At 33.7% G+C, this 16,297-nt stretch overlaps 1 protein-coding gene across 1 annotated transcript; it reads left to right on the top strand.

The window, feature by feature from the left end:
* The first annotated feature begins 1,386 nt into the window (after window positions 1-1,386).
* Window positions 1,387-16,293, top strand: LOC126660432 (alanine--tRNA ligase-like). Its single transcript, XM_050353940.1, has 23 exons — window positions 1,387-1,709; window positions 2,542-2,780; window positions 2,989-3,129; window positions 3,573-3,719; window positions 4,157-4,309; window positions 6,278-6,407; window positions 6,520-6,616; window positions 6,813-6,933; window positions 7,729-7,788; window positions 7,946-7,996; window positions 8,068-8,163; window positions 8,264-8,365; window positions 10,066-10,188; window positions 10,428-10,571; window positions 10,652-10,723; window positions 10,837-10,912; window positions 13,108-13,250; window positions 13,337-13,445; window positions 13,539-13,726; window positions 14,140-14,229; window positions 14,322-14,501; window positions 14,602-14,781; window positions 16,038-16,293. Exons 1-23 carry the CDS (start codon window positions 1,568-1,570, stop codon window positions 16,107-16,109), a joined length of 2,856 nt encoding a protein of 951 aa, XP_050209897.1. The 5' UTR covers window positions 1,387-1,567; the 3' UTR covers window positions 16,110-16,293.
* The last annotated feature ends 4 nt before the right edge of the window (window positions 16,294-16,297 follow it).

The raw sequence follows: 16,297 nt of genomic DNA, 5'->3' as shown, positions 1-16,297 counted from the left end.
GAATCCTAAATATTTCATTTTTATAACTAATTCATGATAAACATGAAGAAAAACCCAAGAAAACCATCCAGATCTAACATTTTCTCCACCGCCACCATGAAATCCCTTGACATTAATCTAAATCTCATAGAAATCCATTTAGGGATGACATATTTTTCCTTACTCTCAATCACTTTTTTTTATCTGGAAATGGATCGTGTTTTCTGAAGGTAGCGTTTCACACGGGGAAGGAGGGGGATTTCCGCCGCCGCCTCTATTCATACAGATCGTGTTTTATGAAGGTTGCAATAGTGATTTGTTTAAAGATTGTGGTGATGAAAAGAAATTATGAAAAAATGGTAGTGATGAAAAGAAACTAGAAAAATGGTATTCTGGGAAAAGAAGTGCAGAATTCTGCCTTTTTCTGTTATTTTCTCTATTTTTTTTACTCTAAGTGACAATTGTCACTTTTTTCTCTCTCTTCTTTTTCTTCTTCTTCTTCTCTGTTTGTTTTTTTCCGTCACTTTCTTCTTCTTCTTCTTCTTCTTCTTCTTCTCCATTTTTGTTCTCTTCTTCTTCGTCGCTCCGCTATCAGTCCATCGTAACTCCGCCATCATTCTATTGTCGCTCTTCGTTCGTTTCATATTTGATTTTAGAATTTTTTTTAATTCGTGGTGATTAATACGATTTATGTTGACTTTCATATCTAAATAATTTACTCTTTGATTTTTTTTTTCAACTTTAGATCTAAAAATCTGCATGAAAAACGATTTTATGATTGAAAAAACGATTTTCTGCAAACAAAACAGCATCTGATTATCATATATGAGTATCACTGCATTATCATTTCATTATCATAATACTGCAGAAAAAATATTTTTTTATAAAAAAACAACATCTGATTATCATATGAATATCACTGTATTATCATGTAGCTATCATAACATTGCAGGAAAAAAAAATTCTACAGAAAATAATGTTTGATTATCATATCGTTATCATAATATTATCATATATCGTTATCATAACATTATCATAGGATATCGAGATAATAACATTTATGGTACCAAGATGATAATGTTATGATAAAACAGTGTCTGATTATCATGTCAGTATCAGTATATTATCATGTCATTATCATAACACTGCAGTATGATAACTAGATGATAATGAAGTATGATAAAGTTATGATAATTGGATGATAATGTACACAAAAATATAATTACAAAAGGATTTATGATAACAAGATGATAACGGAGTAAAATTATAAATATTTTAAAATTTATAGTAAAAATATAAATTTGAAAAAAACGTGAGGTATTTTATGCAATTTGTCCGTGTTGAGATAAAATGTGTAAATATCTTTTACCTAAAAGTTACAAATTGAGGCCGTTTTCTAATTATTTTTAAGTTACAGAGATTGAAGCTAAACTAAAGCAGCTTGTAACTGTTCTTTCGTTCTTCCTTCTTTCTCCAGCAAGCAGCGCCGCTGGCGGTGGCCGCTTGGTGTTCTCTATATTACCGTCGTCTGCCGCTAACCACCGCTCTCTCCGCTTCTTTCTCTTTATTTTCTTCTGGTGCGGCGGTGATGCCGGGCGTTGAGGCCAAGTGGCCGGCGAAGAAAGTGAGAGAGACTTTCATTAAGTTTTATGAGCAGAAAAATCATAAGCATTGGAAATCTAGTCCTGTTGTTCCTGTTAATGATCCCACTCTGCTGTTTGCTAACGCTGGTAAATTAATTTGTTTTTGTATTAATTAATTTTAGTTTGAATTAAGTTTTTTTTTTTGCAACAGATATAGAAGGGTTTTTTTTGTTCATAACATACTTAGTTTATAATTAAATTGGAATTGAATTTTCGGAAATTTATGTTTATATCAATATGATTTCATCATTTTGGCAGTTTCTTATAGTTTAAAATGTTTATTAGTTTTAGCAACTATGAGCTTTTCGAGTATATTATGTTAGGTTTTTTTTTGTGTTGATTATGCTGATAACTTGTAATCAGATGCAATTTTTAACTGAATTGAATTGAATTTTTGGAAATTTATATTTGTTTCAATATGATTCATCTCTATTAAAACGTGCTCTAATTTGCCATTTTCTTAAAGTTGAAAATGTATAGTTTTAGCAATTCGAGTATATAACACTGACTTGGATTGCATTAGATTCTTTCATTTTTTAGTATTTCCGAACAAATAGGGTTAATTCCTATAAAAATCATGAACTTTAGCGTGTTCTGCAATTTTAACACAAACTTTCAATTTCGACAATTTAATATGTGAACTATCATTTCTTGCAATTTTAAACACCAAGCAATTTTCCATCAAAAAATGCTGATTTCGGTGTCCACATCAGCATTTTTTGATGAAACATTGCACGGTGTTGAAAATTGCAAAAAAATGAAAGTTGGTGGCCGACATTGCCAAACTGAAAGTTCGTGTTATAATTACTAAGCACGCTAAAGTTCGTGATATTTACGCAATTAAGCTTTAAATTATATCATTTTTTTTACAAACACCGTGTGGTAAGGTTTGTGACACCTTGTTTATCTATTTTTACAGGAATGAACCAGTTTAAGCCTATTTTCCTTGGAACTGCTGATCCCAACACTGAATTGAGTAAGCTAACTCGAGCATGCAATACCCAGAAGTGTATTCGTGCTGGCGGGAAACATAATGATCTTGATGATGTGGGGAAGGATACCTATCATCATACATTCTTTGAGATGTTAGGGAATTGGTCATTTGGAGATTATTTCAAGAAAGATGCTATTGAATGGGCTTGGGAGCTTCTAACTAAGGTATAAATATCAGTCTTTAGGGTTCTCTGTTTTTTGACTTTTGAAATTTTCTGATTGTTATTATTTGATGTTACATAATAGGTGTTGGAGTTTGTTGTCGCTAAGATATTTAAGACCGACTGTTTTTTTTTCTTTTTGTTTTTACATGTTCCTATTTATTATATTTCCCCATAAACTTATTTTTTCTTCAATTTTTATGGACTTGCAGGTGTATAAACTGCCTGCTGAGCGGTTTTATGCAACCTATTTTGGCGGTGATGAAAAAGCTGGTCTTGCTCCTGATACAGAAGCAAGAGATATTTGGCTTGAACTTTTGCCACCTGCACGGGTGCTGCCATTTGGCTGTAAAGTATGACTTCCTTTATCCTTTTCCTATATTTTTTCCTTGACTAGATTACCATGCATCATTGCAATATGCCCCCAACTTTTAATAAGTAGATTGTAATGTGTTTTCTTAAAAATAGAAATGGGCCTGGAATTGGCATAATACTAGATATAGTTGTTCCTTTTTATTTTTCTTTTGATAGAAATATTGTGCTATTAGTCACTATTGTCTACATACTTCATACACCTATTACATTATAAATATGCTCAACTTCTAATCAGACGTTGAGACTGTAAACAGACAAATGTATATGGCTTTTGAAAGGATTTAACTATGATGGCTGTCGGTATGCTACTAGTGCTCAACTAATTAATTGAGAAGCCCATTTCCTACGACACACACATATACAAATATGTATATTTGAAAGTTTTATTTTTGATTTCTGATTATGCTTGGTCTATGATCAGGATAATTTTTGGGAGATGGGCGATACTGGTCCATGCGGCCCTTGCACAGAAATACATTATGATAGAATTGGTGATCGGGATGCTTCTAAATTGGTTAATAATGACGATCCTACATGCATTGAGATATGGAATCTTGTCTTTATTCAGGTATTATTTTATTTTGTTGCTTTAGTGCTTTCCAGATATTAATTGTTACTATTTTTTTCAAATGCTTGAATTTTTTGGAATATGTCATTATTTTGGACATTGTACACTAATATATTACTCCCTCCGTCCCAATAGAGTTGTCCACACACAGTTTAAGAAAAGCAATCATTGTGTATAGTTTTTGTAAAATTTTCCTTACTTTTCTTGTCATACCCCTATTTAATGTAGGGTCCACATATAATTTACTTTTATTAGTGACCTTTAAATAGGGGTAATATAGAAAAATTAAGTGTAAAGTTAGTTATTTTTTAAAAGTGGACAAGTGTTTTGGGACAAAAAAAATTCTCAAAGTGGACAATTCTATTGGGACGGAGGGAGTAGAATTTCTGATGTTGACATGGCGAAATATCATAATTGATGTTTCAATGGTCTGTCAGTTCAACAGGGAAAGTGATGGCTCCTTGAAACCTCTGCCTGCTAAGCATGTTGATACTGGAATGGGTTTTGAGAGACTGACTTCTATCCTTCAGAATAAGATGAGCAATTATGATACTGATGTGTTTCTACCCATCTTCGATGCCATCCAAGAGGTAAATTATTTTTCTTTCTATGAGTTCTTTGAGGATTGCTTCTAGGCCTGCATATGAGATAGGCTGAGCTTGGAAGATCCGAGACTTATTGGGTCAGTGATCTTCATGAGCCTGAGCTAGGTGTGAGCTCAAGCTCAGCTAGTGTGAGTTCCAAAATCATTTCAGGCAACCTTTATCATCTAGCTAAAACAAGTTGAAAAATTTGATATCAACTATCTAGCTAATGATAATCGATATTTAATTTCTGAATTTTTTTCGGAAAAGAGACATCACATTGTTCTACTTGAGGAAAATGTCAATACTCACTGGTTTTCTTTTGATATTGGATTGTTCCATTTTATATGGTTTTTAATTAAAATGCCCCCATCTAGTTAGCGATTTCCATTTTAAAGCTGCAAGTTATGTGACTTAACATGCAAAGATAATATGACATATTATGCTATCCAGTTACTTTTTAACAATATTTATCATTGCAACTTTGAACTTTTGTAGTTTGAAGTTAGTAAACACATGACTTTATGGTCAATATCAAAGAAGCCAAAATATTCTTTAGCTTACGTCATTGATGCTAATTTTCCTGTTGTGAATTAGTTTTATGTTCTTGTTAAAATCTGTCTATATAACTTCATAAAAGAATTCAGAGGACCTTTTTCCAAACTACTGCTTACCCAAAAGAACACCAAAATCTTGTGAAAGGACAAAACATCAACAACCTATTGAAGGTCTTATTAACATGTAGAATGCTTTTTTTTTTTGCACAAAATAACTTTCATATATGCATATTCAACGACATAACAATAATTGAAATTTATTTCTTTCAAAGTACAAAGTAATATTGCAATCTATGAAAGTTTTTTTCAGTGGTTAATGTGTGTACTTTACTAGAGTTAAAATGTATTATAATCATATTTTGTGTGATAATTCGGTTGAGTTTATTTCTCTGTCTTATGACATATGCTATTCAAGATTATGCATGCCCATACACATGCAAATATATCTACAATTGGCTTGGCTGTGTATGTGCTGGCTCACGGGGTGCTGAATAAGCTGACTCACAAGCTTGAACAATTCACTTATTATAAGCTGAACTGCTTAAGCTTATATGAGTTGAGTGGCAATTATAAGTCCGATCCAGTGTTATCAGAATTCGCTCCTCCCCTACAGTTCCATAAACTGGAATGTGCTCTCAATTCGCGGTACAATGGAGTATTAGAAACGTGGCGGTTCTCTTACTGGAACTTCATACTAAGAGTTCCCATAAATTGTTGATAAAATCAGTTGAACTGTGTTTTAATCATAAAAAATTAAGTGAGAAATAAAGGAATTGGTTAATTTTGAGAATGCAGAAATACAAAAGAGAAGAATGTATTAAGAAAATGAACTACTGCTGATGTATTAGGTTGTTTCTTCTAGTTAATGCTAATCTCTCAGGCTTATATTTGTTGGACATCTTGAGTTTATGGGCTTAATGAACATGGTGTATTTTAAAATCTTCTGATTAAGATTTATAAATAAACACAACTTATGAAGTACACTTTTTAGAGAGAACTGTTAAAATTGATATTGTGTTTGTTGTCACTCTTAGATGGAATTCAAAAGTTTCACGCCAACTGTGAAGTGAAGTCATCTAATTAACAACACAAATTGAAAAGTCACACATATTATTAATAACGCAATAATAATATAAAATATAGCTGTAAGCAAAATCCAATACAAGTATTCTGAACAAGAGAGGTTCAACGTACCACATACTAAAAGAGCGTAGCAACTAACTCTATCCTCTACATACCCTAAAAAAATAAACCACCACAATCCGAAACACACCACATTCCCGGTATCACTCTTCTAATCTTATTTTCAGCCTATAGTCTCTTTTGGGTGCTTTTGTTTGTTATTTAAGTTGCTTGTTAATAGAGACAAAATTAAGTTTTAATTCACACTTCTATTTTCTTTCATAAACATTTGTAGGCAACAGGGGCACGTCCTTATTCTGGAAAAGTTGGACCTGATGATGTAGACAGGATTGACATGGCCTATAGGGTTGTTGCTGATCACATTAGAACACTCTCATTTGCCATTGCTGATGGTTCTTGCCCAGGTAGACTATATGAATATGAGTAACTTGTTACTGTTTTGTAGAGTTTGCAGTTTTTTTTCCCCTTATAATTTGAATAAATTTGGTAGCTTGTTATTTTTCTGTTGCTGTGTAGGCAATGATGGTCGTGAATATGTTCTGAGACGAATTCTTCGACGTGCTGTTCGGTATGGAAGTGAAGTCCTGAAAGCTCAAGAAGGATTTTTTAATGGGTAGGAATGGGTTACATGATGCCATTTAATGAATTAGATGTTATTTTTGTCACGAGTTTGCCTTTGTGTTAGATAGTTTCTTCTATAAAATATTGAAAATGACAATTTCAAGTATTATTGTAAAGTGCCATAAATTTGTGTATCACATTTGACAAATTTCTCATTGTCGATCCTTTGATGGTTTTGGTGCATGCAGACTTGTAAATATTGTTGCCGAAGTGATGGGGGATGTTTTCTCTGAGCTAAAACAAAATGAAGAACGCATTAAGGAGATAATTAAAGAAGAGGAAGCAAGTTTCGGCAAGACTTTAGTCAAGGTAACCATTAATTCCCTCTTCTATAGGATCCTTGATTGACAGTACCTCTGTAATACTAAGCTCTGTAATCATTATGAATTCCTTGTTTTTTTCTATTACTGGGATAATCATACATGGTTCCTGAGGGCTGGTGTAGTACACATTCTGGTCCAGTATTTCTTTAAACGTAAAGCTTTGGTCTCCATAATTTTTTTAAAAATGGCACTTTAGTCCTCCCATAGGTTCCAATGATGTCTCTGTACTAAACTCTGTTATCTCAACTTGATGTTAGCCCATGATCGCTCAAATAGTTAATTTGCAGTTTGATATTAAACAGGAAGGACCTGATTATTTGTTTGTATTTGTATTTTATTTTCATTTTAATATTCTTTCGATTTAAAATTTCACATTTTTTGCAATCATCTCTATCTTAGACATTTTGGTGATTCTTAGAATAGTAATTGCTTATTTCAACGTTGACTTATAATGCAATTTTTATTAATTTTCAATCCGGCTTAACTGTTTACTATTTTTTTTTTAAAATGTGTAAAGTGACATGTCTTATGTGTATGATATGCTGACATTTCCTTTAGCCTCCTCATCCTCACAAGAAATAACATGGAAGTAAAAATGTTAACTTTGTGGGAAGTAGAAAATCTACTAATTACTTCTTTGGTTAGCTTCAGTGGATCTTTCCATCTACTATAATATGGCAGCCAAATTATTTGTCTTTTTTTTCTTCCTCCAGGCTCTCTTTAAGCATCATCTTTATGGAACTTGTGCTTCATCTTTGTAACATGAACTGCCTGTTTTCAGGGAATTGAGAAATTTAAGAAGGCTGCACAGGAGGTTCAGGGTAAAACTTTGGGTGGAGAGGCAAGCAATGATTTCACCTTTTCCTTTTTTAGTTTACAAACTTTTACTGGTTCACCATGCTCTAACTTATGATATAGCACTTTTCTCATTAAGTGAAGGGAAAGAAACGCTGCTGATTTTATTTCTTCATCTAACAATGTTCAGCTCTTTGTTTCAGGATGCCTTTATCTTGTGGGACACATATGGATTTCCGTTAGATCTGACACAGGTATGCTTTCTTGATCCTTTATGCATATCTGTTCATATGCCTATGTATCCTAATAAATGATTGCACACAAGTTGATGGCAGAAGAAATGGGATTACAAGTTGATGTTGAGGGCTTCAATAGCTGCATGAATGAGGCAAGGGAAAGGTCAAGGAATGCTCAGAATAAGGTACTTAAATTTCACTTCGAAAGAGCCAGGCTTTGAATTTTTGTGGTGAAATTATCTTGGATATCTGATGTCTTACTTCTCTGTGCAAATTGTTTGGCAGCAAGCTGGTGGCAATATTGTCATGGATGCTGATGCTACATCTGCGTTGCATAGGAAGGGAGTTTCTGTTACAGACGATTCCTTCAAATTTACATTGTTTGAGGTGAGAGATGGAGATAGACCAGTATAATTACATTCTGATCTGTTGCTGTTTTGCTCTGTTAAGTTAGCATAGCATATCTTTGGAAGAAATCTGTTGTTTAGTTTCTTGTTTAAATTTTTCCAAGTCTGAAAGTTTAGGATGAATCATAATTTTTTCTATTAGCACAGACATGGATACTAGAAACGAGCCATTTGGACACAGACATTTATGTTAAAAATGGAGTTTCGTGTCCAAAAAGCCAAGTTTCTGACCGTCTCTGAAACAGGAAACGTCTGTGCTACTTTATAGCAAAGGCATCCTATATCTGAGTTTTGTTTGTACATCATGTATGGGTTGTGTGTATGTCTTGTCTTTCCTGTTTTATTTTTCAAATTTAAGGTTTTACATCTATTAGAAAATTCAAAGAGCTGTAGTTGATATGAAGTGCTTTATTCTTATCCTCTAAGTTGGTCTGTTGGCTGGGTCAAGAAGCTCTCATTTTTTCGTTGGAGATAGGGAATCAGGTTCTGTTGGGTGGAAATGTGTCTATTTTGGCTGTAAATTCAGGTTTTTTGAGTTTGATCAAGTTATACCCAATGGACGGAATTCTGCTAAACAATTCTTTTTTTTAGTAGTTCTTTTCATTTTTTTTCAGCCATTTTTTGCAGCTTATTTGACTTCATTTTCCAATACACGGAGAAAAAATTGAGATGTTTATATTCTAGTCGAGTTTGGTTCCACCCCAGATATATAATTATCTTTGGATTGGTTCAGTTTCAAATTTGAGTTGAAACTTTGGTCTTCTCAACCTAGAAGCCTATTTGTTTCTTTTCAATCAGTATGCTGGTATATAGCTTCAGTAAGTTCTGACCTATGTTTTTCATAGGTGACAATCATAATGAAATTTATTATTCCTGCAAAGGGGTTTTGAGAATGTCTTACCATGGGCTCTGCAGTTGGTGAAATTTATATATTTGTCATTTATTAGCCATAGCATGCGATCCTGCATATTTTTAAATCACAGGAGAATATCTGAAATGAATTATACGAGCTTATGATGTCACAGAAGTTTGTTGTTATGTCTTTTTTTATTGGTTTGTTTAGTAATAAATGCTCTCCTGTCTTCTTTAGGCCAAAATACTAATGGTCTAGTGCCACAATATGGTCTGCTATTCCATCCAAGAAACTGCATTTGGGTTGAATTAACCTGTCCATAATCATATTAGAGAGTTTCTTGATTCTTTTTTACAATTATGTGTACCTCTTCGAAACCCTCAACAACAGAACATGTATGTTGCCTGTGGGGATTTTAATGTAAGAGTTTGACCAGTAGGACTTTTGGAGGAGTGCTCTGAGTGGGCTTTTTCCCAAGTGGTCTAGAACCTCTTATCATGAATTAGAGCCACTCTACCCGACCCCTTTTATTCATGATTCAAGTGAGGAAAGAATGATGAAATAAAAAGGCAATGCCGCCAGCATGAACTATAAAATTTTCACCTTCCCTGGACGAACAGGCAGACATAATTATCAATGCCAAAAGAAATAAATTATCGTGACTTTTAGGATTCTGGGAGAGCATTAGCTTTAACTGTTATATAACAATTTCTATTTGTCCTGTTTGTGTGGAAACACCTCTTGGTGCTTTCTCGGCATCACCTATACTATGACTGTCATGTTTATTCTTGTGCTGACTGCTTTCTTGTTCATTTTATATGCTTTAGGAACATGAAAGTGTAATAAAAGCTATCTACACTGGTACTGAGTTCTTGGAAAGTTCTACCTCTGGCAATGAAGTTGGTATAGTTTTGGAATCTACAAGTTTCTATGCTGAGCAAGGTGGTCAGGTATTATGTCACTGGAATTTGTTAGCTTTCCTCCAATGGTATTATGTCACTGGAATTTTGTTAGCTTTCCTCCAATGGTTTATGTGCTTATAAATATAATGCAGAAGTTACTTTAAATTAAGCTTGGAGTATAACATCTTAACTGCTCCCAAGACTCCATTGTGTGTACTTATATCTTCCCTCCTTGCCACCTTGCTTTCTCAGAAGGTTTCATATAATTCTTATTCTTCTGGTCGCAGATCTTTGACACCGGATCACTTGAAGGGTCTTTCGGGTCATTCCAAGTTTCTAATGTGCAAATATTTGGAGGTTTTGTTGTTCATATTGGTTCTCTTATTGGAGAGGTTGCCAGATTTTCTGTAGGGGACAAAGTAATTTGTAAGGTATATTTTGTGAAGCAGTCTTCTTTTTTCTTTTTCTCGATGTTTATGGCAATTATCAAACATCTTAATGAATTGTGCAGGTTGACTATGATAGGCGTAAGCTCATTGCTCCCAATCATACTTGTACACATATGTTGAATTTTGCTCTCAGGGTATACTACAATTGCGTCTCATACATGAGTTTAATTATTTACAATTCATGGGCGAGAAGTATATTTCTGAGACTTTATATTTACTTTTTCTCCCTTGCATTTTCTTTATTCAGGAAGTACTTGGGAATCATGTGGATCAGAAGGGATCAATTGTCCTTCCTGAAAAACTGAGATTTGATTTTTCTCATGGTAACTTCTGCTTACTCGGTTCGATAGGCATACTACATGCGTAGCGCCCTGAATTTATGCAATAAAAGTTCTCAGCCACCTAAACTTTAAGAACCTCTCGGACATTTGAAGCTGTAAACTCAATTATTTCCCGACCCTTGGCAGTTGATGTGTACATTGTCTCTATCAGAAAAAGGTGCCACATCTGAGCAAATTTAGTGTATATTATCTCATTTAGTCTCTGTTAAGATATAGCTATTGTTAAACCCTCACCCAACAACTTGAGCTTTTGGGTGGATCGGTTTATCTAACATGGTATCAGAGCCACTATGACCAAAAGGTCTAGAGTTTGATCCTTGGAAACCTCCATTTGGTTCTTGGTAGTTAAATTGGTTAGGCGCACTCAAGGTGAGATGGCCATATATCGCCCGAGGCGGAAAGCGCAAAAAAAGCGCTCGCCCGAGCAAAATAAGGTACATATATCTAAAAAATATTAAATATATATATTTATACATATATTTAATAAAAAATCATAAAACATTAATCTAAAACTCTTAATTTCCATTGTACTTAACCGTGTATTTTGATTAAAGTTAGTGTTTCTCGTAAACGTAAACTCTTATAGAAAAATACACTTAAATAGAAACTTAAGACTTTTAAACTTCCTAAAAGACTTTTACAATTCCTAAATTAAATCCACTTATCTAGGCAAAAGAATAGGAATGTTTAAACTAATTAATAGGAAAGTCTCCGTTTTTGTAAGATTCTAAGCGAGCCCAGGCGAGTGCTTTACTGAAGGCGTCTCGACTGGAAGGTATAGACTATAGAGGCTCCAACTGTGCCTCGCCTGTGCACCTAGGCGCACCAGGCAAGCGCTAAAATAATAATTTGAGCACAAGGAAGGATAGGCCTGTGTGCTTGTTTGTTCACGCTTGAAGCCTGAAGCCTAGTGAGCATGAAGCGTGTATGTGTGTGTTAGGATTTAACTATTGTTAAATCCTCGCCTAACAACTTGAGCTTTTGGGTGGATTGGTTATTTGATAGTGCCTATGCTTTTATAAAATATCACTTTTGACTCCTCAAAAATTATATATTTTATTATTTTATGAGAGTTGTTATTTTCTACTCCTAAAGGGTTCTTCGTTTTACAGATCTGGTAAAATATCTTTTTGACCATTAAGGGTTTTCTAATATCTTACATTATTATTGTATGATTATTGAGACTCAAAAGTAAAAATAAAATGTATTTGCAACAGGCACATTCTTATAACTAACCTTATTTAGTAATTTCATTTTGAGACTTTTTATTATTATAATTTGACGTTGGAAATAAAATGATAATGAAGCTTATGAATTTTTTTTTAAAAACATGATATTTAAATATGAAATGATTTGTAACTCGTCAGATTTGCAAGCATGAAAAGAAATAAAACTTTCGCAATGAACAAAATCTCTGTTAAATTATGTGCTTGTTAGAATATATACTTAAATTTCGTTTAGAATTTAATATTGAATGCAATGAAAGAAATGTTTAGGTACCAACAAACATGATTAACTTTATAAATTTCAAAAATAAATTCTTGATAAATTTTAGAAACTGAAAAACATTTCACAAAATTTAAAATTGTTATAAAATTTAGCTGTAAAAGAAATTTCACTAAAATTAGTCCCTTCGTCCCTTATAAATAGAAAAAATTGCACTTTCTGTATAGTGAAACATTATGCATTAGTGATTTAGAACACCAAAGCCACTAATTTACTGCTCTATTATAAGGGTATTTTGATAATCTTTTCTTTAACTAACATTAAAAATAGCAACTTCTTCTATCTTATAAGATGGAGGGAGTATGATATAAAAGATTTACATGTAGAAGAGATGGTAAAAACATGTATAGAGACTATGAATGATATTTTCAAAAACATATGCCGATGGTTCTAGAAAAGTTTTGGTGAGTTTGATACACTAATCCACATCAGCTGCCAGTGGTCTTGAAGGAAGAAAATTGACGAATGTAGGTGTTTGAAAGGTTCTTCTTGAAGTTTAGTTGTCTGAGGTTTTTTTAACGCTAGTTTGGAGGTTTAAATATTATATTATTGCCCTTCTATTATGTATGAGAGAGAGGGGGAGGGGTGCCTCGTTGCTGTTGAGAAAGGTTCGCTTAATATGCTTGTTTCTCATTGTGGGATTGGTTTATATGCTAATGAACTTTGTGTAGGCAAGCCAGTGGATGCTAAACTCTTAAGAAGGATTGAGTCAATTGTGAATGAACAAATTAAAGCAGAATTAGAAGTATTTGCGAAGGAAGCAACCCTTTCTGAAGCTAAGCGTCTTAATGGTTTGCGTGCTGTTTTTGGAGAAGTAAGACAGGACACTTATGAATATGATTATTCTAATGGAACATGTTATTGCATACGTGAACTTTTTGAATGGTGTTTTTGATGCAGGTCTATCCTGATCCAGTTAGAGTTGTGGCAATAGGTCGAAAAGTTGAGGACCTTCTAGCTGATCCGGAAAATAAAGAATGGTTATCAATCTCTACTGAACTATGTGGAGGTTCTTATCTTCTAACTACTTCTTTGTGGGCCCATAATGCTTTTAAGTTGTCCATTGATAGTATCTTTGTTCTTTCCAAAACAAAACCCTCAGGGACACATATTTCAAATACAAGGGAAGCAAAGGCATTCGCGCTTTTATCAGAGGAGGGAATTGCAAAAGGAGTACGAAGAATAACTGCTGTTACAACTGAGGGTGCTTTTAAGGCAATGGAGCTAGCGTCCTTGCTTGAGCAGGAAGTCGATGAGGCATTCAAGTTAGAAGGAAGCTTACTGGAAAAGGTTTAATTCCCTTTAATTATATGGTCCTTTTGATGTGATGCAATGTTATTCTCACTGGTGAATGTGAAACGAATTTGAGGATGGGTGCTGACTATTTATACATGATACATCCTAAACTAATTAAAGTGCTGGTTCTAGAATTCTTTTTATCAGAATGAGAAAAGAAAATGAATTTTTATTATGAATTTGGTTTATTTGAAAAATGTTTAAATACATTTGCTGCAAAATGCTCTAATTTCTGGCTATTTCATGTGGGAAATGGCTTGTAGGATAGTAAGCAGAGATGCTAGTAGGATATTGTTGGTCCGTTCTATCTAATTGTGTAATGTGGTTACAGAAGAAATTATATTATTACACGTGATGTCCGTCTCACTACTTGTTAATATTATTATCATTTTCTTTTCATTGGACAGAAAGTAGCTTCCTTAAAAAGCCGTGTGGACTCGGCACCTGTTCCAGCTGCCAAGAAAGCTGATATTAAAGCTAAGATGTCTACACTCCAGGTATTTCATTAAAAACTATTAAGATTTTTTGAACACTATCTATGCCGAATTATCTTTCTGAATCTGGATTTGTAACAAAAGTACTTTATTAGGATGAAATTAGAAAAGCACAAAAGAAGATTGCTGAAGAAAATATGCAGAAGGCTGTGAAGGTAGCAACAGAGATGGCTGAAGTAGCTGCTTCTGAAGGGAAGGAATTCTCCATATCTCGTGTTGATGTTGGTTTAGATGCAGCTGCAGTCCGTGAGGCAGTCATGAAAGTCTTGCAGAAGGTCAGCTAGCTGCCTATGGTCTTTGGATGTGCTCTAATAATATTTGTTTCTTTTCAAAACAGTTTTCTTATATATAGGTGCTAATATTATTTTTGGGCAGGGAATCTCTGCTATGGTTTTCAGCATTGATGAAACTACAAACAAGGTTGCGGTATGCGCAGGAGTGCCTGAAAAGGGAGACAAGAGCAAGCAGCTGGAGGTGTCTGAGTGGTTAACTGCTGCTTTGGAGCCATTGAAGGGAAGATGTGGTAAGGGAAAAGGGGGTCTTGCCAATGGCCAGGTTAGTATAGTAGTGATGAGGTTTTAATATAATAGAGTATGAAAGTAAAGTTATAATTTATTTATTGAATTATTTTAAATAATATGCAGAGAATTTTTGTCAATTAAATTGTGATAACAATAATTAATGGAGAGAGCTTTTAGGTAAGCCTAATGACCCGAACAGAAAATATTATTTGCTGCTTTTATCAGTACTACTAAAAGTCTAAATTTTAACAATTACAACTTGAAATGAATGCTTTTGTTTTAATTGTAGTTAAGTCTGTTTAATTGAAACTGATTTTATTCACTTGAAAGTCATTAAATTGATTGGTCTACTATAATTAAATTAAAATAAGGCAAACCTGAAAAAGGACAATAAGTTGATGGCTTTCAAGTGAGTAAAATCAAACTCAATGGTTATATTAGCTATAAGTAAAACAAAATCCTTCAAATAATGTAATAAATGATAAAATTAAAATTGGTCAGAATTGATAAAAGCAGCAAATAGGATCCTCTTTTAAGTTTTCAAGTTGATTGAACATGGACTATCATGTTCAATCAATGTATTCTTCATTACAAAATGAATGGCTTAAGATAGTTCAAACTCTTTTAGTCCACATCATTCATTTTGAAAAGGAGAATGTAGATTGATTGAACATGATCAATCATATATTTAGTCAATTTAAGAGGATTCTTATACTATAAATTTTCTGAGTCAGTACACCTTTATGCTATGTTACCCGGGCTCTTCATTTTGCCCTGCCATACCCGTGTCGGACATGTCATGGCACCGACACGACACATGATATGGATCCGACTCTTCAACTGACAGTTGGACACTTCAACAGATAGAATTCACGATAAGTTGCCACACCATGTGGTAAAAAGACCATATTTGCCGGGTTTGGTGTTATGTTTTGGTTCTTTAGAGCTAAGACTGTACTTATTGCTATAAAATTTTATTTCAGTTATCTTTTATATTTTTTTAAACCAACATATAAATAATTATGTCTGTTGTATACATATATATCCGTACCTAATTGCCCGAGTCCTATATTGGATCCATATCCCCGTATTTTCAGTTAAGAAAAATAACGTGTCGGATATGCGGATAATTATCCATTTTGGACACCCATATACGAGTCTGTGTAACATAGTCTTTATGTAATATCTATTTCATATTAATTGGGGACAAAGCCACGGGAGGTTTTGTTGTATTTTATTTGAGTTATAGTTTTGAATTTTGGTTTGTGATAAATTGATGTTACATTTCAGGGAACAGATGGGGTTCATTTGGACAAGGCCATGGGGTTGGCAGCATCTTTTGCTCAAATGAAATTGAAATGAAGAAAAAAAAATTCTAATCTTTTGTTGTATACTTCAATATTGCTGCACTTAACTTCAACTCGATTCCAATGATTACATGGTCATTGTCGCTACTAGCAAGCAACTCGATATGATGATTACGGAGCTATCAGATGGATGCACCGTTTATTTAACTATATAATGATTAGACGGAGTTGCTTTTTCATTCT

The sequence above is a fragment of the Mercurialis annua genome, linkage group LG8 (genome assembly GCF_937616625.2).
Source record: "Mercurialis annua linkage group LG8, ddMerAnnu1.2, whole genome shotgun sequence".
Taxonomy (NCBI): domain Eukaryota; kingdom Viridiplantae; phylum Streptophyta; class Magnoliopsida; order Malpighiales; family Euphorbiaceae; genus Mercurialis; species Mercurialis annua.
The sequence above is the reverse complement of the archived record's forward strand: the minus strand, read 5'-3'. Positions and strand labels throughout refer to the sequence as shown.